Source organism: Staurois parvus, unplaced genomic scaffold, assembly GCF_062004578.1.
Source record: "Staurois parvus isolate SC_StPar_1 unplaced genomic scaffold, SC_StPar_1.0 ptg000091l, whole genome shotgun sequence".
Lineage (NCBI taxonomy): Eukaryota > Metazoa > Chordata > Amphibia > Anura > Ranidae > Staurois > Staurois parvus.
The window spans coordinates 1,629,220-1,650,514 of record NW_028317887.1 but is presented as its reverse complement, the minus strand read 5'-3'; the positions used below and the strand labels follow the sequence as shown (position 1 = coordinate 1,650,514).

Sequence of the window (21,295 nt, the reverse complement as noted above, 5' to 3'; positions counted from 1 at the left end):
TGTGCCCGGAACAAAGACAGATACACATATGCGGCGCCACAGAAAAAAGTCCAGTTCTGTGAGGCCGCCAGTCAGAGGCTATTACAGCAATCAGGTGACCCAGAATCGAGTTACACGTCCCGATTGTTCTTATGGGACCCGGGGCTCTCACTGACAGCTCCGTCTTTGTGCCCAGCACAAAGACCGATACGCAGATATGAGGCCCCACAGAAAAAACTCCAGTTCTGTGAGGCCGCATATTTGTGTGATGTCGGTGCCAAGGGTTTAAGCTAGCCATATGCTAGTAAAATGTTATTCACTTTTTTTTGCTTTAAGAACATTTGTGCGATGTTCGAATCAGTGGGGTCTAATCAATGTTCGTTTTCAACCACTGTGATGGAAAAGCTTGAAGGAGCAGCATGAAATTTGTTTCTCAAATTTTTGAGTGTATGTGGTTTTCATTCAGGAAAGTCTGTTCATTCCAAAATTGAATGGTAAAAGAGAACAACGTTTTGAAGTACTATCTCATAACATTTGTCAAGTCATCGAATGTACTAAGAAGTTTTGTATGAATGTTCATACGAACATTTGAAAACCTACTAGCGTATGGCCAGTCTTAGTCTTGACTTTACCAGCTTATTGATTTTATTATTCTTACTAGCATACAGTATATTTATCTAGTAAATTCTGTAATTCATTACTAGATTCATTATAGTTTGTAGATTCCATGTAAAAGTAAAACTACTGTATGAAAAATGTATAGGATTTGGATAATAGAGTTTGCCTTAGACCTGTGCATAAAGGCTGCTACTGTTTATTCAGGCCCTGGAATGTGACTACGTCAGTGCCCACCTGCATGAATGGATAGACCTGATCTTTGGATACAAGCAACAGGGACCAGCTGCTGTTGATGCTGTCAACGTCTTTCACCATCTTTTCTATGAGGGACAAGTGGACATCTACAACATTAATGACCCATTGAAAGAGACTGCTACTATAGGCTTTATCAACAATTTTGGGCAGATACCAAAGCAGGTAAATGTAGAGAAAAGAATGCAATCTTTCAGATTCTATTTTATATTATAAACATTTGGTATGTATAATCTGCAGCACAGTTCCTTACTATGGCAGTGCTGTTGTTGGACCTGTCTTCATAACTGTGAAATACTGAGCATACAATGCTCCTATACAGACATTTTGTATGCCTTTGCTGCTCATAATTATGTTTTTCATCTGTAGTCTGGTTGAGTGAATAAGTGTTTCCTAAGTATTTAGATGGATGTAATCCACCTCAATAAAATTATTGTGCAGCTTTGTAATTGGCAAGCTATATGTGAACTCAAAGTTGAATATTTGACACCAGACTTCTCAACAATGCACCCATTTCCTCTCTAACAGTTGTTTAAAAAGCCACATCCACCAAAACGTGTCAGAAGCAGGGTTAATGGAGACATGTCATCAGTATCCATGCCACTGGGATCTGCATGTGACAAGATATTTTTTCATCATTTGGACAACTTAAGACCTTCCCTGGCTCCAGTCAAAGGTATCCGCTTCATGCTATACTGTTAGGCCTTGTTTACATGGGCTGATGGTGGGATTGTGAAAATAGGTGGTTGAGTCACGGGTTTCCCACCCTTGATCACCCAGCTGCCCAGGTTAACATAGCCGCCAGCCAGTAGACATAGCCATTGTTGTAATGTGCAAAAATTATACTACAGGTATAACACAGTATGCAGTACCATCGCCAATCGTGTAATTTACATGGTTCCCATTGGTGCTGCAGGCCTTTAAGAATTAAAGTAGGCATCCAGGATGAAAAGTGTTCCACTGTGGTCACTTTTCAATGCAATGATGACCGCAAGTGTAAATGAACCCTTGGGGAGACCTTTTTTTTTTTTTTCTTCCTATGAAGCGAGACCTATCTTTAGATGGGGGCTGTTTTTTTTTACTTTTTTTTTTTTTTTGTTACACTAGGCAAATGCAATTACAGTTGTATTATATTTTTCCATGAATTTTATAATGTAATTTTTTTAGAAGCTACCTGCATAGTCTTTCCAGTGGTATGCCATCAACAGAAAATCTGTTTTTTTTTTAAATAAGGCACTGCAAGCGCAGTTTCAAATTTCAGGAAATAGGGGAAACGATCATGTTGCACTTTTAACATTCCAATTCTCATATTTAGACCTCTTACACAATGTATATATGTACCTGTTTGGCCACAATGCATTGCTTTAGTTCTGGTAAATGAGCCCACTTGTTGGTTAAAAAAAAAAAGACATCTGTACTGTAGTAACATACAGTAGATGAATGAACACTGATCACCTGCTGCCAGGTAATATTTTCCTGAACTTTTGTCTATTATCATTTTGTCAACTTAACCCAGAAACAAACATTTATTAGTACTGCATTTTTTTCACACCTTTTTTCTTTTATTTTAACATGGTAATCCTGTCATTAAAACACTTCCTGTCCCAAGGTGACAACCACACTGAGTAGTGTTTTCACTTTGGAACAGGGATTGTGTTTGGACTACATAACACCTCCCTCTCTTCTCTAAAACAGGGGACATGTTTTGTAGTCCACGGAGATAGCTGTAAGCCATACTAGCTGATAACAGTCCAGAGTAGGGGCGGACTGACCATTTGGGAACTCGGGCACTGCCCCTGGGCCCAGGGTCAGTAGGGGGCCCCATGAGATGTCCCTGGTAGCTTTCATAGGCGTTTTTGGGTGGTTTGAGTGTGGGTGAGGCCACAGGAGCCCCATGATCCCCTATTGCCTGGGGGCCCCATGAGTTGTCACTCTGCCCCTGGGCCAGAGGCAGAGAGTACAGGAAGTTAGCAGCTCATAAGAGTTCTGCCTGGATGAACAGATTTATTTTTTTTTTTGTACAGATAAGATAAAACATTTTCATTGGTATATTTAACAGAGGTTATTACTTGTTTATATACCCTTTAATGCCATTTCATTTTTCTTTTTTAAGAACTGAAGGAGCCTGTGGGTCAGATTGTTTGTACAGATAAAGGGATTCTGGCTGTGGAACAAAACAAGGTTCTAATTCCTCCAGCATGGAACAAGACTTTTGCATGGGGCTATGCAGACCTCAGCTGTAGGCTGGGAACCTATGATTCTGACAAGGTTTGTGATGCGCACTTTGACTTTTTGCATACTGATAATGGTTTACCTTTACAATTTATAATCAAGTATTTGCATAGATAAGGTAATAGAGGGATCACCTTTGTTAGATGATTTGTCCTAGTCATGGACTGCCCATTGTGTGGCAGAGATAACAACATTCCAGCTTATTTACAATATATATACTGTAGGATTGTATTCTGCCTTGAATGTGGTGTCATGATGTCATTGGTGCTCTCAAAATGGAAATCTTCCAATATTTTATTTTTACCAGGCTGTAATTTTAATTTGCATTGCAGGCAGTTGTTGTGTACGAATGCTTATCTGAGTGGGGCCAGATCTTGTGTGCCATTTGTCCAAACCCCAAACTAGTCATCACTGGAGGAACAAGTACAGTGATTTGTGTATGGGAAGTCGGCACCTCAAAGGAAAAAGCTAAAGCCCTTACTCTGAAACAGGTCAGTGGCATCAATTGTCATAGTGTGGAGAATACCATTTTGTGATATTGAATCTTGCTTTAAAGTGGAACTTTACCCATAGAAAGTTGATAAATACAGTGGGGATTTTGTAAGTTTGCCCACTTGAAATGAAGGGTCTATAATTTTTATCATAGGTGTATTTTAAATTATACAGAATACAGTGCATGCAGAAAGTATTCACAGTATTTACATTTTGTTATGTTACAGCCTTATTCCAAAAATGGATTAAATTAATTTTTTTCTCAACATTCTACAAATAATACCCCATAATGACAATGTGAAAATCCTTGCAATTTATTAAAAATAAAAAAACTGCATGCACATAAGTATTCCCAGCCTTTGCGCAATACTTTGTTGAAGCACCTTTAGCACCAATTACAGCCTCAAGTCGTTTTGAGTATGATGCTACAAGCTTGGCACACCTATTTTTGGGCAATTTCTCCCATTCTTCTTTGCAGTACCTCTCAAGCTCCATCAGGTTGGATGGGGAGCATCGGTGTACAGCCATTTTCAGATCTCTCCAGAGATGTTCAATTGGGTTCAAGTCTGGGCTCTGGCTGGGCCTCTCCAGGACATTCACAGAGTTGTCCCATAGCCACTCCTTTGTTATGTGGGCTGTGCGCTTATGGCCCTGTTGAAAGATGAACTGTCGCCCCAGTCTAAGGTCCAAAATGCTCTGGAACAGGTTTTCATCAAGGATGTCTCTGTACATTGCTGCATTCTACTTTCCTTCAATCCTAACTAGTCTTCCAGTTCCAGCCGCTGAAAAACATCCCCACATCATGATGCTGCCACCACCATGCTTCACTGTAGTGATGGTATTGGCCAGGTGGTGAGCGTTGCCTGGTTTCCTCCAGATGTGACGCTTGGCATTCAGGCCAAAGAGTTCAATCTTTTTTTCATCAGACCAGAGAGTTTTGTTTCTCATGGTCTGAGAGTGGCTTCCGTCCCAGGCGGGCTTCTATTTGCCTTTTACTGAGGAGTGACTTCCATCTGGCCACTTTACCATACATGCCTGATTGGTGGAGTGATGCAGAGATGGTTGTTCTTCTGGAAGATTCTTCTCTCTCCACAGAGAAATGCTGGAGCTCTTTCAGTGACCATCGGGTGCTTGGTTACCCCCCTGGCTAAGGCCCTTCTCCCTCGATTTTCTCATTTTGGCCAGGTGGCCCGCTCTAGTAAAATTCCTGGTGGTTCTAAACTTCTTCCATTTACGGATGATGGAGGCCACTGTGCTTATTGGGACCTTCAATGCTGCAGAAATTTTTCTGTACCGTTGCCCAGATCTGTGCCTTGATACAATCCTGTCTCAGAGGTCTACGGACAATTCCTTGAACTTCATGGCTTGGTTTGTGCTTTGACATGCACTGTTAACTGTGGGACCTTATATAGACAGTTTTATGCCTTTCCTAATCATGTCCAATCAACTGAATTTCCCACAGGTGGAAACATCTCAAGGATGATCAGTGGGAACATGATGCACCAGAGCTCAATTTTGAGTGTCATGGCAAAGGCTGTGAATACTTATGTACATGTTTGTTTTTTTTTTCGTTTTTTTATTTTTAATAAATTGCAAAGATTTCAAAACTAACTTCTTTCACGTCATTATGGAGTATTGTTTGTAGAGTGTTGAGGAAAAAAAATAATTTAATCCATTTTGGAATAAGGCTGTAACCTAACAAAATGTGGCAAAAGTTAAGCGCTGTGAATACTTTCTGGATGCACTGTATCAACCAAAAATCCAGAAACACATGATATAATGTTATAAATTGAGTTGCAGTTCAGTAAGTAAAATAAGTATTTGATCCCCAAGCAAAACATGACTTATAACTTGGTGCAGAAACTCTTGTTGGCAAGCACAGAGATGTTTCTTGTAGTTGGTTACCAGGTTTGCACACACTTCAGGAGGGATTTTGGTCCACCTTTCTTTACAGATCTTCTCTAAATCCTTGAGGTTTCTTGGCTATCACTTGGAAACTTGAAGTTTCATCTCCCTCCATACATTTTCTATAGGATTAAGGTCTGGAGACTGACTAGGCCACTCCATGACCTTAACTACTTGCTATCCTGAGGATTTACCCCCTTTGATGACCAGGCCTCTTTTTGCTTTTCGGCGCTGCACTATTTCAACTGGTAATTGTTCGGTCATGCAATGCTGTACCCAAACAAAATTTAGGTCCTTTTTTTCACACAAATAAAGCTTTCTTTCGGTGGTATTTGATCACCTGTGCGCTTTTTATTTTTTGATTCTGCAAACACTGCAATTTTGTGTGCAATGTATCAAGTGACAGTGACCTACTGACACTGCACTTGCTGGGGGAGAAGGGGGGGAAGCGTAGGGGCTAAACGCAGGTCCTGGCAGGTCCCGGGGCTGATCCCGCTAATGCTGTGTTTTTGGGGACGCTATACTAATGTGAACGCTGGTATAGTGCTGATCTGCTCAAAGATATTGATCCATTCAGACACTATGCTATCAATGGAGGTTTATTGTGTATGTGAGCGTGTTTCTGGCAATAAAGGGGTTAAATGTGATCACTGGTGTACTAATGGACAATCTGACGCTATCTGGGAGGGGCACTAGCTGACGCTAGTGCTATCTGAAGTTGCCAGCGATACTAATACAGTGATCAGCAAAAAATCTGTACACTGTACTAATGACACTGGTGATGGGGCAGTTAACTGGGTGGGGGGATCAAGAGGTTAAATGTGTCCTAGAGTGTTCTAACTAATTGTGTAGTGCTTGTACTCCCTTTTTTGTTGATTCTTCTCTCTCTGGGACTTAATGTGCCCAAAGAGAGAAGATTTCATCACTTCCTGTCCTGTGTAACTGTCAACACAGGACAGGATAGGACAGGGATCGATCATCTGACTTGGACCGGACATCACTGGCCTAAATCGGATGAGTGATCCCTCAGGGATCAAACCGGGGAACCCGCGGGTCGGCAGGGGCGCACAGGTGTTTCTGTGGGCTGTCCTTAAGCAGTTAATGTGCTACCTCTTGAGCCACTCGCAGTATGTTTTGCTTTATTGTCATGCTGGAAGACCCATCCACAACCTATCTCTTGTGTCCATAACATCTGTATTGTGTGGTTTTTTTTTTTCTGGATTTTTGGTTGATATTCTGTCTTTATCATTTATAATACACCAATGATAAAAATTATAGACCCTCCATTTCTTTGTAAGTGGGCAAACTTACAAAATCTGCAGGGGATCAAATATTTTCTCCACTGTATAATGTTCTTTAAGAAGGAACATATATTCCACGTTAATAATTATGCTACCAAAATTAGTGTTTTCTGTAAATTGCCTCCAGCATTGTTCCTGTTTCTTGTTGCTGGAGGCTGCCATTTTGCTGAAGCCCAGAGCCCCTGAGCAGCAGTAAATATTTAGGCTGTCAGCAGATTGGCCTCTACAAATTCGGCACAGTGCCTAAAAATAGAAAACATGTGCAGAGCAGGATGATACAGTGTATTACTGGATTTTAAACAGTATAGGCACTTATTTTTAATGTTTTACATAGCTATAAACTTCAAAGCCCGAACTGATCTAGAAGGACCTCATTTTCTGACTAAAGTTCCACTTTAGTTCCAAGGGTAACATTTACAAAATCCATGCCAGATGTTTTGAAAAATAGTTATTTTAGGTTATTCAGGCATACTCCAGGACAGTGTAGACCCTGTTTAACCTGGGTTTATTTAGTGAGACGCAAGATTGGTTGAAATGTTCAAATGTCCCTGGAGTATCAGGTCATTGATTAGATTATTGGAAAAAAAATAGTGTTTTTTTGTTTTCGTTTTCCACAATTTTTTTTGCAACAGACATATTGTAATGGATTTCAGTCAATCTGTGAACGTGGAATCACAATCTATTTATCTTATTTAAATTATAGTACCTATCTAATGATGAAAATTTGAGCACCTGTTTGCAGTGTGTGTTCTATTTCAAGCACATTTTTCTTTCATATTTTCCAGGCTTTGATTGGGCATACAGACACAGTGACATGTTTGACTGCCTCACTGGCCTATCACATAGTTGTAAGTGGATCACGTGATCGAACATGCATTATCTGGGACCTTAACAAGCTGTCATTTGTAACCCAGTTACGTGGACACAGAGCTCCAGTGTCAGCTCTTTGTATAAATGAGTTAACAGTAAGTATTGGCGCAAATGGATCGTATTGTTAACTGAAGTTTTATATGTAGTCACAATAAAAAGAACCACCATAGTGAAAAATATAGTATTCCGAAAACCTGTGTGTATTCAGATGTGTTTGATAGTATTGAGTATATCAGTGATGGTCAACTGGAAAATTCTAGAATGCCTTAGGTGCGGCCTCTGTTACCTCCAGAGGGCTGCACAATAGCAGCAGATTTTGACACCTCCGTGCCCAAAAATTTTGGGCATGCTGTATTTTTTGGATTGGTGTCCGTGAATGCAATATTAAACCCCAACAATGGTTGGTGTCAGTGGATGTAATGATAACCCCCAGCATTGTTGTCAGTTGATGCATTAATATCCCCCAGTATTGGTGTCAGCAGATGCAATAATAACCCCAGCATTTATGTTAGGACTGTTAAGTTTGGTAATCACTCTTCCCCGCCCCCAAGCAATAGTGGTCAGTGGCAGTGAAATTTTACCCCCCACCCTTCAGAATTTGTGGTCTATGGCAATAAAATTACCCCACACCTGGACTGGTACAGTGAAATCGAATTTCTGGTACAGTGAAATCAAATTTCCCCCACCCTACCCCTATGTTGGTGGTGATAGCAGTTACCCCTAGTGAGGTATAGCTCACTTTGTGTGGGGAGAAAGACTGCTCAAAAACTATTAGAATCAGCCATGACATCTCCTTAGAGATCTCTTAATCTCAAATTTGACTGCAGAAGTGGGCATACCCTTTAAAGTTGAACTATTCTGAAATGTTAACATCCTCACTGGGGTGTATAAATAATAGGTAGCAGAGAGGCTAATACAGAATACTTTATATACCTATATTGCAGACAGTGCAGCTTCCTCCAGTGCTGGTCACATAGCCAAAAGCATAGAAATTTGATCAGGTGATATGTGCTTAAGTGGAGACCAGAGTTCATATTCACTGATATTAAGGGACAACAACGTTTCACGATTTGTGTACAGTATCATGTTAACTTCAGTAAAGTCTGATAAAAATACATTTTTTTTAATCATTTTTTGTGTTCATATACATTTTGCAAAGTCTTGTGCTGAATTTAAATTCCCTTGTATTTTCAGGGTGACATTGTGTCTTGTGCTGGCACATATATACACGTATGGAGTATAAATGGCAATCCCATTGTCAGTGTGAACACCTTCACTGGAAGAAGCCAACAGATACTGTGCTGCTGTGTGTCTGAAATGAATGAGTGGGACACCCAGAATGTCATTGTCACAGGACATTCAGATGGAGTGGTTCGTGTAAGTACATGCTGACCCTATCACTTAAATTCCAACTTGCAAGTCTGACCGTTTGAGGACCGCCAGGCTTCCTGCACTTCCAAAAATCTGGCCATACCAAGATGGATGTGCTCTCTTGCTTGCTATAGTCAGTTTGAAATAGGAATGCAGGTAGACTCGCAGGAACTCCAGGGATTTCAGAGAAAGGAAACAATACAAAGAGAACAGGATACTTTTTCATACAAGAACATGGTACAGCAGGCACATTTTTATTTTATTTATTACAGTTACTTGTATAGCGCCGTCAATTTACACTGCGCTTTACGTATATTGTATATTCACATCAGTTCCTGCCCTCAAAGAACTTACAATCAAAGGTCCTTAATGCACATTCATACAGTGCTTTCATAAAGTATTCAGACCCCCTTCACTATTTTTAAATTTGGTTATTATTATTAATATTATACAGTATTTATATAGCTCCAAAAGGTTTGCGCAGTACATTATAGTGGGGGAGAGTACATGAGACAATGCAGTAACAAAACAATACACGAGGGGTTCGAGGGCCCTGCTCTTTTGAGCTTACAATCTAGGAGATATTGCAGCCTGATACTACAGTTGTTTATATTCATTTTTTGGCATTATTCTACACTCAGTACCCCATAATGACAAAGTGAAAACAGAGTTTTAGAAATGTTTGCAAATGTAGGAAAAAGGAAAAACTGATATCACATTGGCATATGTATTCAGACCTTTTGCAACAACACTGGAAATTTAGCTCAGGTGCCTCCTATTTCTCTTGATTGTTACCGAGATGTTTCTACACCTTGATTGGGGTCGACCTGTGGTAAATTGCATTGATTAGAGATGATTTGGAAAGCCACACACCTCTCTATAAAAGGCCTCACAGCTGACATTGCATACTGTATCAGAGCAAAAGCCATGAGGTCAAAGGGACTGCCTGCAAAACTTAGAGACAGGATTATTGCAAGGCACAGATCTGGGGATGGCTACAAAAAAATTTCTGCTGCACTGAAGGTTCCCAAGAGCACAGCGATCTCCATAATTCTCAAATGGGAAATGTTTGGCACAACCATGACTCTTCCAAGAGCTGGTTGTCCAACCAAACTGAGCAGTCGGAGAAGGGTCTTGGTAAAAGAGGTGACCAAGAACCTGATGATCACTCTGACTGAACTCCAGAGATCCTGTGTGGAGATGGGAAAAAGTTCCATAAGGACAACCATCACTGCAGCCCTGAAAAACGATCTGGGCTTTGTGGGAGAGTGGCTACATGAAGCCTATCCCCAATGTAAAACACATGAAAGCCCACTTGGAGTTTGCAAAAGCAGAGATGTATAAAAATCCTTAGCAGGTGAGCCAGCTATAAATTTCCTGCTATTAACATGAGATTTTTATAAACTGTCTGCCCTAGTATCTGATTGACATAGGATACTGCACATAATATCTCTTTTTATATTGTTACTGTGTAAATACAGTATATTGCTTAAATTATATTTATTCTTGAACTTGACAGGATATTCGTTTGGATTGGAAAGCTTCTGTGGGTGTTTTGATTTTTGCAAAATGACAAATGCCAGCTGACTCTGTTCCCATTAGGGAATCATTATCATGAGCCCCTAGGAAGCTTTGTTCAATGTTTCACTCAAGTTAAAGGATAAGTTCACCTTTTAACAAAAAATAATAAATGCACATTTTTTTGCAGATAAAAAAAAATGTGCATTTATTATTTTTTGTTTCTGGAGCCTCTAAAGCATTGCACCAGCGGTCAGCAGATTGCTGGTGCCATGCAGGTCTCTCCCTGACCTGTCAGCATATCTGCTTGCTCATACGTCTTGTACGGGCAAGCGGATACTTACTGACAGGAAGGCTCAATGAGCCACCGTGGTAGTTCATTGAAAACTACAAGCCGACAGCCACAAAGGCTGTCGGAACTTGTAGTTTTCCCATTCACAGAATACTGTGTATGAGTGACATGACCGGTGGGTGGAGCCCCACACAGTCGCATTTTTTTTAATTGTGACAGCTAGGGGGGCGAAAAAGGTTCCTCAGTAGCTGTCGCAACTGGGATTGGGGGGGAAGGGGTAGGGGCCTAGGGTGCAAAATAGTCTAGCACCGACCCTGCATGTAACATGTTACGAAAGGTGAACCTATCCTTTAAGTTGTCCATTAGTAAAGCCTTTGTGCAGAAGGTTACTTCACTGGCCACTCAGAACTCCAGAACAACACAGTCCTCTTAGAAATTTGTTGTATAATTAAATCCTTTTTTAAAAAAAAATACCTGTTAATTATAAATAGTTAATTCCTGATCTTGCTACACTTTGCTTATAGTTTTGGAGGATGGAGTTTTTACAAGTGCCAGAGACGCCAGCTCCGGAACCTGCAGATGCCATGGAGTTGCCAGATGAGTGCTCAGAGGCACATTTAGGTATTTCTTCCTTGTATTTTTCTAGGAAGCAGTCTTTCATTTTTAGCCTGCAGATGACAGAGATTGATCACCATTGTTTGCTTACAGGACCCGAAGCTCAGGATGATGACAGCAGTGACTCTGATGTAGAAGATCAAAGCTCCAGTCAGGACACTGCATCAAAGGACAGCCAAGCTCAGCCTAGCAATGTTGTGCATCGAGCAAGGGCATCGTCTGCCAGGGCTGGCTTGGCAGCATGGTCTGGGGATAGTGGATCCGATGACTCCAGGCGCTGGTCGGATCAGTTGAGTCTGGATGAAAAAGATGGCTTTATAGTGGTGAACTATTCTGAAGGCCATTCAAAACAGTTCCTACAAGCTCAGAGCAGTGCCCAGACAAGCCAGCAGGAGGTCCGACACTATAACAAACTGAAAACAGGTAGGCAGTGTTTCTCTTTACTTACAGCAAACTCTCCAGCAAGCACTGTTTGAGAAGCAAACATCTCTATCCATCCCTTGCAGCCTTTAAAATATTTCATCAGTAACATCATTGCTAAGTTTTTAATATCAGTAGATCATTATTATACCCTGATCATTATGGATGGATTAAATGTAATGTACAGATCTTGTAAGCTAGTTGCCTGTATTCAGCTGTGTCCTGTGTAACAAAGTTCCTTTTTTTCTCTTTGCTGCAGGATACAGATGGGAACGACAGTTGGTCTTTCGAAGCAAACTTACTATGCACACAGCATTTGACCGGAAAGACAATGCACATCCTGCAGAGATAACTGCACTGGGAATATCCAAGTGAGTTAAGATGAATATTGTAAATCATGCATGGGCATGCAGATAGTATTTTGTAAGGGCTAATAACACATAAAAAGTGTAAAATAAGTGCTTTCTGGGAGAAACTTGCAATCAATGTGACCATTTTTAGCATCACTTGTGTCAGTGATGGGATCTGTAATCTTTTCCTCCCATAAGTGCCACATCCAAACACCCCATGAGTCAAAGAGAAGGTCACAGATGAAAATATATGGTGTATATGTCATTGGAGGATGAACAAACATTTCTTAACCGGTAATTTCTAAATACTGCCATTTTAAAATCAAAGGTCCTTTCAAGTAGATTTAGCACCTTGTTTTAAATAATTGCACTTTAATCTAAAGTGGCTAGTAACTGCTGTGTAAAAGAAACTGAGTTAAATACACAGATGAAATAAATGTGATAATAGTTTTACCTGTCAAAAGGATTTGTACACTCACTGGCCACTTTGTTAGGTACACCTTGCTAGTGCCAAGAAGATCTCCCCCACATGAACTGTTGATCCATGCTTTCATGTTGATTACACCAGACTCTGACTCTACCATCTGAATGTCACAGCAACCAATCTGCCCAATCTCCTCTGACATCAACAGGGAATTTTCATCCACACAACTGCTGCTCACTGGATATTTTCTCTTTTTTGGACCATTCTCTGTAAACCCTAGAGATGGTTGTGTGTGAAAATCCCAGTGGATCAGCAGTTTAAATACTGAGACCAGCCTGCCTGGCACCAACAACCATGCCACATTCAAATTCTCTTAAGTCTCCTATCTTCCCCATTCTGATGCTCGGTTTGAATTTCAGCAAGTTGTCTTCACCACGTCTAAATGCAGTAAATTTGCAGCCACGTAAGTGGCTGATTAGCAATTTGTGTCACCAAGCAATTGAACATGTGTACCTAATTAAAGTTGCTTGTGAGTTTGTTAGTTTAGACCCTGAGATGTACACAGCTGTTACACTGTACTGCCTGGCAGGCAAGGGGAGTTGACCTTTCTTTGCTGCATTTTCACTTTCACTTACAGATCTTTTCCCCACTCCCAACCTGTGAGTAAACATTAAAAGGAGAAGCAGCTAATTGATAACATCTGTCTGTCACTCTGCCCTCCTGTCTTATCAGCACTCTGCAACATACTTGATAGGCTCCTTGTGCAGCTTCTCCCTCTCCTCTCTGAGCACTGCTGTACAGGGACAGCAAAAGACTAGTACCAAATCAAATTCAGGGACTTGTAGTAAAAAATGCATTTGTCGATATTTTAATTATAGAGTTGTGTTAAATTGTGCCTTATATCTGCATGCAGTTCACCCAGTTGATAGTGTTGTGAGACTTGCCTGTAAACAGCTGAAACAGATTACTTTGCAGAATATCTGCCAGATTCTTTTTTCTGTATAAGCTGATGAATCCCCAAGTGTAAACTGCAATGAAAGGCTAGGACGGGTGTGGTCTGAATGTTATCAGCTCATAGTCATGTGCTATTTTTCAAAGCTGAAAGCAATTGCCAAAGAGCTATTCAACACCTTTTGTGGTTTTGTTTCTCTTCTCTTCTCCAGTTGTCTGTGCTCCAAATAAATGAAAAGATTTACCCCTTACAGAGCTGCATTAGAGTAAAAGCCAGCTAACTAATAGTGTGACTTCTAATCATTTGTCCTGTGTGCATTTCTATCATTCTTAGGTTATGTATGTGCTATTATTTATTTAAAATAGTTTTTTCCACTTGTTCCACACAGTCATCTCACTAGTATCTTCTATTTGTCACTGCCACTGTTTCATGCACAGTGGCACCCATTCTATAGCTTTGTAGCGTTGCTCATCCATCCATCCATTTATTTAAAGGCGAGCAGTGCAGTACATCACCAGGGAAGGATTTTTATTTATTTTTTTATATATATGTGTAACTTTCCATTTATTTATTTTTCACTATGCACACTTATGGTTCATATGATTTTATGATTGTCATTAGTTTCAATGGTTTTATTTGTACGCGTATGTGTGTATATATATATATATATATATATATATATGTGTGTGTGTATGTATATATGTATGTGTATATATATGTGTGTATATATTTTTATAGACCTTTCGTGTTTACTTACACTATGTCGATTGCCCCTGTGACTCCTCCACCTGCACAGGGGAGTGTCCAGGATGGCCCATGTGACCTTTGGTTTAACTAGTAGTGAGCATATAAAAGAGGGAGCAGACATTTGGTCAGTTGGCTCTGAGGAAGAGGCAAGTCCTCGAAACGCGTCAGCCTTTTGGATGTCTAAACTCCCTATTGCGGACTGTTACTCAGCGCGGTGTTGACCCAGCTGTTCTTTTATGATGTGCCTTGACTATATTGTCGTTTGTGAGTACAACACCTACTTTATTTTTTATTAAACATTTTTTATGGTAATGCTCTAGGCCTGTGCGCCCTCTCTTTGTTCTTTCCCCATTCAGTATATTTGGATTCCCCCGGTCCATTTGAGGGCAGCAAGGTGTGCATGTTCCAGGACATTCCTTATGTGGTTGTAGCCTGCATCGAGTCCATCCCCAAGCGCAGGAGCATTTGTGTTCGATGGTTCTTTGCACCCATTCTATAGCAAGCTCCCTCTTATCTGGACTTGATCCAACCCCCCCCCCCCCCCCATTTTTTTAATAAGAAAATTGCTTGTAGTTAGGGGTAGGTGTGCAACCAGCTGGTGATTTTGATTAGCGTTCTTTAATTCTTTAGTCCATTGCTTTTTGTCTACAGGGATCACAGCAGGATTTTGGTTGGTGACGGCAGAGGACGGGTGTTCAGCTGGTCTGTAAGTGACCAACCAGGGCGATCTGCTGCTGACCACTGGGTGAAGGATGAAGGAATGGACAGCTGTTCAGGATGTGCTGTGAGGTTTTCCTTAACAGAGAGGAGACATCACTGTAGAAACTGTGGCCAGCTTTTTTGCCAAAAGTAAGTAGTATTTCTTCTAGCTGTGTGTTAGCAAAATACCTTTCTTTGCTGATTTTCTGAAAAATGTCTCATGCCTGAGGATTCAGCCACTTGCATATTCTATGTATCACTATGTAAAATGTTTTTCATACTTCCTGGACCCCAGCCAACCATGGCAGTGGTAAATTGTTATCACAGATTTCCCACAAAGCTATACCTGAATGCACTTTGTGTATACCCAGTGAAGAATGACGAACCTGTATCTGGTACTCTGCCTAGACCCCTACAGTGGGGGTTGTCTCTAGCAATCTCCTGTAAGTTACATAGTTAGTCTGGCCGAAAAAAAACAAAATTCCATCCAGTTCAACCAAAAAAAAAAAAAAAAAAGTTATAATCCTACACCCACAGTTGATCCAGAGGAAGGCAAAAAAAAAAACCAGCAAAGCATGATCCAATTTCCTCCTGCAGGGAAAAAATTCCTTCCTGATCCCCCAAGAGGCAATCAGATATTCCCTGGATCAACTTTACCTATAAATGTTAGTATCCAGTTATATTCTGTGTATCTTAGAAAGAATCCAGGCCTTTTTTTTTTTTTTTTTTTTTTTTTTTAAAGCAATCCACGGAGCTGGCCAGAACCAACTCTTGAGGGAGTCTATTCCACATTTTCACAGCTCTCATTGTGAAGAAACCTTTCCGTGTTTGGAGATTAAATTTCTTTTCCTCCAGATGTAAAGAGTGCCCCCTTGTCCTCTGTGATGACCTCAGGGTGAATAACTCTACACCAAGTTCACTATATGAACCACTGATGTATTTATACATGTTGATCATATCCCCCTTTAATCTCCTCTTCTCAAGAGAGAATAAATTCAGTTCCTCTAATCTTTCCTCATAGCTGATCTCCTCCATGCCTCTTATCAGTTTGGTTGCCCTTCTCTGCACTCTCCAGTTCCCCAATGTTCTTTTTGTGAATTGGTGCCCAAAACTGAACTGCGTATTCCACATGAGGTCCTACTCATGATTTGTACAGGTGTAATATGATATCTATCTCTCTGGAGTCTTTACCTCTTTTAATACAAGTAAGTTTGCAACAGTCTCTACCTTGAAAGTCTTCTGCATCATGAAACTCCCTCTGACACACAAAATCTCTTCTAATGTGGTAGCTATTAAAGGATTAGTTCACCTTTGTAAATAAATAAATGCACATCTTTTTGCAGGTAAAAAAAATGTGTGTGTGTGTGTATATGTGCAGGAGCCTGAAAAGCATTGCACCTGCAAAAAGCAGATCGGGGGTGCAATGCGAAGCTCCTGCGGACTGTCGGTGTCAGTTGTCTGCTCATGCCTCATACGGGCAGGAAGTTACACAATGATAGGAAGCATCAATGAACTACCTGGAATGCTCATGAGCACCCTGGTAGTTTAAGAACTACAAGCTGACAGGCGCAAAGGCTGTCTGTACGTGTAGTCCCATTCACAGAACTCCGTAAATGAATGACGCAGCTGGGTGGACAAAGCCCTGTACAGCAGTGTTTTTTTTAAATTGTGACAGAGAGTGTGGGGAGAAGATCCCTGGTTTGTTGTCACAACGGAGGATCTGGGAAGGGGGGGGGGTGCAGGGGGTCTGCTACAACAGTAATATTTTACACCCTGAATACGGATGTAACATGTTACAAAAAGTTAACTTATCCTTTTACAGTGGTTTTTGGAAAGAAATGAGAGTGAAAACTCTCTGGTCTCTGCTTTACTATGTGAACAAAGCATAGGTACATAGTGTACCAGGCAAATGGCTCAAATTGTAAACCCAATTGATGGAGTAGTTTTATGCACATTAAATCCAGAGCATTGAGCTGTCCAGCTCATCTCTATGCCCACCATAGGAAGCCACTTCCTATGGGGGTGCACATGCAGGCTCACTCTCAAGTTGGGCTGTTTGCATCCATAGACACACAGCCTGCCTTAGCCCCACCCCCGCTCTCTGCTTACAGGATTTGACTGACAGCAGCAAGAGCCAATGGCTCCTGCTGATCTCAGCCAAACGTTTGGGAACAGTACCTGCAGTAAGGCGCAGAGCTGAATCGATACAGGACTCGGGTAAGTATTTAGGGAGGTGCGATGGAGGAACAGAAACTGGAAGGTTTTTTACCTTAAAACATAGAAAGCATTAAGATTAAAAACCTTTTTGACTTTATAACCACTTTAACTTATGTTGCACATTTGGTTATTTTTAACCGCTAATGTAACCTGCCCAATGAACTACCACAAACAATTGCTAATAAAAATAAAATGTTATCCCTTTTATAGGTGCAGCAGGTTCCAATCTGAGATCAAGCGCCTGAAGATTTCTTCACCAGTGCGAGTGTGTCAGAACTGTTATTATAATTTACAGCATGAACGGGGCTCTGAGGAGTCATCAAGGAACTAGGACACCTTTGGCCATCTTGATTACCACATGGAGCCCTTCCTTGTGCTATCATCAATATTATGAAATTAAACTTTGAACATTTAAAAAAAAAAAAAAGTTTACATGCAACCTTGAATCATGTTTAAACACTGCAAGTAAAAAGGGATCACTCGGCTCACATACAAATTGTATTTTAAGTCACTGAAGACTAGACTCCTAAGGACAATGGTGAGCTTTCAGACATCTATAAATATATATATAGTTCTGCTGCTATGTCTGCTGGCTGAAGAAAGCACCCAACCAACAGTTCCTATCATTTCTTGTGTTTGTTTCATTGAGCCACCCATCCTCTCAAGTAATCTCTTAGATAGCTTTCTTTGGACAAATAAGCCACTTACGAAGGAAAGAAAAAGACTTGCAGTCATGTACAGATTAATGTAAATAAAATATTGGCCTTTTTATTGAAATTGCAAAATTGCCTGTTACATGGGACTAAAATTGATAAACACAAGAAATATATCATTGATGTACCTTTGTCTGTACCCTTGTTTTATTCAACTTCCTTAAACATGTACATGTTTCCAAGCTTTTCTATATGCCCCACACCTGCAGCCCAGCCTGGTGTCGAGCATTATGTGTAATTTTACTAAAGTCTTGGTACCAATACATAACTAGCCTGCACTGTATCTGGCAAAGAAACAGCGTAAAGTTAGATTCAGCTTTAGTAAAACTCTCAGTACATCCGTATGGTTACGCAAGCTCAGACTGTGCATGTATTTGGTTTTGGGGCTGTGCACTGAAAGAGATAATACACCCTCACGTGTTTTTACCTGTATATGTATAATCCCTGTGAAACATAGGGACCATGAATTTACCAGTATTGTAAGTTCCCTTTTCCACAGGACACACAGCCCAGCGCCAACGCATTCAAATCTTGTTTGCATGAAAAAAAATTATTAGGATTTAAATGCTTTGAATGAACACGCAGTGCAAAGTATGAATTTGTCCACAAGAAACAGTGCAGTGCTGTTGTGACTCAGACTAGTGTTGTTTTTTTTTTTTTTTTTGTGTTCAATAAATTTTTTTCTTCAGCAAAAGCCATATTTCATTTGAGTGGCTGCTGAGGGTTTTTCCGTAATTTGTCCCATGGATGCAAAATCTGCCCTTTGCCCCCCCCCCCCCATAGTGCGGCTTTGGACCACAAAAATGTTACTACTGCTTTTCTTTCGCTAATACAGCTTATTTTAAGATCAAGCGTGTGTCACACAACATAAGCCATTCTCGAACAGAGTAGTTCAATGTATTGTGTACAATTTTAAATTAAACTGGATTGTGGCAAAACGTTGCTGTATTTAACACTTTTAAAAGGGCTTTATTTAACTCTTATGAAATTAAAATAAAGAAGCTTCAATACACCAAAAAAGCAATATATTGGGAATTAATATTACTAGCTTTGTATTTTAGCCATTATTTATTATTTTTTGTTAACACTGACATTTTAAATGTAAAGAACAATTTTTTAACAAAATTAAGGTCACCATTTCACTCATTTAAATTCCACATTTATTTAAGAGAGGGGCAAGTGGGAAAGCTTTCAGGATTTTACAAGGAAGATCTCCCTTTGGGAGAACAAATGCCATGAGCGATCACCAGTGGGTGACAGAGCACATATATGAATGTTGGCCTTCGACTACAGGAAAGATTTGGCAGAAACTCTGCAGCATATATTTTCCACACCTCTGTTCTGCAGGACAGGTCTTACAAGTTGTGTCACTAGCTTTCAGATTATTAGGCGGGGGGGTCATTTCCTACTGTCTCTGGAATGCTTATAACTTGGAAATGTTATTCACTTTCCCAATAAGTGCAGGAATTCCTTGTTGTGCTGTCAGATTATGAGGCACAAAAATAAGGGCGGGGAACAAAACTGGGCAGGATATGGCCCTTTTTTATGTACAGAAAATGAAACATATGCATGATTCCCTTTTTTTTAAAGGACACAAGTCCTGCTTTTTACACCCCTATGACTTGGCAAAGGTTGGTGTTACTTGCCTAAATTTGGGCAGATTGTGTGGGGCTTATTATTGGAGTCTGGGATCTATATGTACTGTATGTGCTGACCATCTCAAGGCAGTTTGCACCAGGACATTTGAGCAGCCTCTTGTCTGTTATGAATTTCATTGCCACTTTGTTCTGCCTTGCAGCTCGTCACAAGCACCCATGTACTTTCCAGTGTACCTGTAAGATGTACTCTAGTTGTATCGTCATGCTTACCAATAGAGCAGGCTTTGTATGAGAGGTCCAACTAGCAGAACACTACCAATAAATTATTTTGCACCTTTATGTAAAATAGCAGTAGCAGCCAAATTTTATTTTTGTTCTGTATTATTTTGCAATTCATTTTATTTCAGTAACATAAAAAAAACTGTGTATAAAATATTTATGCAGTCAAAAGAAGCAAAAAAAAGTTTTTAGAAAGTATTTTCATTTCAGCAAGTTTTGTTACTTGTTGCATGAGTAATTAACAGAGCTGACTTTTTGTGTCAGTGCGATGTATATTTTTTTTTGTCATGTTATTAATTTGTACTCCCATAAACACAGCCATTGATTTACATGGCAGCAGAAGTTTGATAATAACTGGCTGAGGCTGGAGTGTGGAATTTTGTACTGTACTACAGTATGTTTTTTTGGTGGTTAAATGTTCACGGCCTGGAAGAAAATCTTATCTAGCGTGCAATCTGTAATATCTGAATGTTCATTGTATATTTGTCTCCAATGCAAAAAGTAGAGTAACACAATTACAATACATGACTAAATGCAATAGGTCAGGTACTTAAGTTAATTCTTTTTCATTACAAATAAAATACCTGCTATTTACCACCAACAAAGAGGCTGTTTTCTATTTTTTTTTAGAAATTATGGATTTTAGAAACTGTGTATGGAGTCTGAAGTGTGTGGTTGTGAACATTGCGCATTTTCCTGTTGTGTTGTCCTTTTCATAGCTTCAAACAATTGCAGAGCCACACACTGCACTCTCAACAAATCATCAAAGCTTTATTGCGCAAGCAGCAAACACACTCCAGTCATGTCCTTCACTGATGCGTTTCATCCTCTGCTGGGTCATAGTCATAGAGTAGGAGAAATGGAGAGGATCAAAGGATCATTTATACACCTGTCAACCCTCTCTAATGAAACACTTGAAAAGGCACATACATATTTTAATTACTTGTTAAAATGTTACCAAATCACCCATTTTTTTTTTTTTCCTCAAAATTGTCCCTATATATAAACTATCACCAGGCAATATGACCCAAAACTCCTATACCCGATAAGAACAATCACTGCAATTTAACTAAAATAATTTGGTTTTCCCAACTACTATACAAATGACATGCTGGATACTGAAATATTGATTCAATATCATTGACACTGTATCATGTTTTGTGTGCAAATGTGGTCAGGCTAGATTCAAACAGAGTACCCTCTAATGACCTCTTGATGAGGGAGGATTGTCATCCTCTAATATGTGGTTTTATTACTTGGCAGTCCAAGTACGATATTTAAGTGGTTTGGCTGAAGAGGTCCATAGCGTTCCTACACATAGAGACAAAGAAAGTCTTTGGCTTTTTCCTTGGAAGTGGATCATTTTCTCATTTTGCAATCCCTCCCTACCCTAGCGTTGATACAATAAATATGGTACATAAGTTGCAACACTGTACCTAATTCTACAGCTC

General features: G+C 40.1%; 1 protein-coding gene across 6 annotated transcripts in view; it reads left to right on the top strand.

Annotated features, from left to right (window-relative positions):
• WDFY3 (WD repeat and FYVE domain containing 3) overlaps positions 1-20,449 on the top strand; it is a 363,148-nt gene extending 342,699 nt beyond the window's left edge. For all 6 annotated transcript variants that reach the window (XM_089670537.1, XM_089670536.1, XM_089670541.1 and 3 more), the window contains 11 exons: positions 802-1,014; positions 1,378-1,525; positions 2,963-3,117; positions 3,414-3,572; positions 7,565-7,744; positions 8,844-9,026; positions 11,355-11,451; positions 11,539-11,868; positions 12,125-12,236; positions 14,990-15,187; positions 17,465-20,449. In XM_089670537.1, the coding sequence (XP_089526663.1) occupies positions 802-1,014; positions 1,378-1,525; positions 2,963-3,117; positions 3,414-3,572; positions 7,565-7,744; positions 8,844-9,026; positions 11,355-11,451; positions 11,539-11,868; positions 12,125-12,236; positions 14,990-15,187; positions 17,465-17,585 (1,896 nt within the window). In that variant the 3' untranslated portion in view covers positions 17,586-20,449. The remainder of the gene's footprint in view (positions 1-801; positions 1,015-1,377; positions 1,526-2,962; positions 3,118-3,413; positions 3,573-7,564; positions 7,745-8,843; positions 9,027-11,354; positions 11,452-11,538; positions 11,869-12,124; positions 12,237-14,989; positions 15,188-17,464) is intronic.
• Positions 20,450-21,295: the final 846 nt, after the last annotated feature.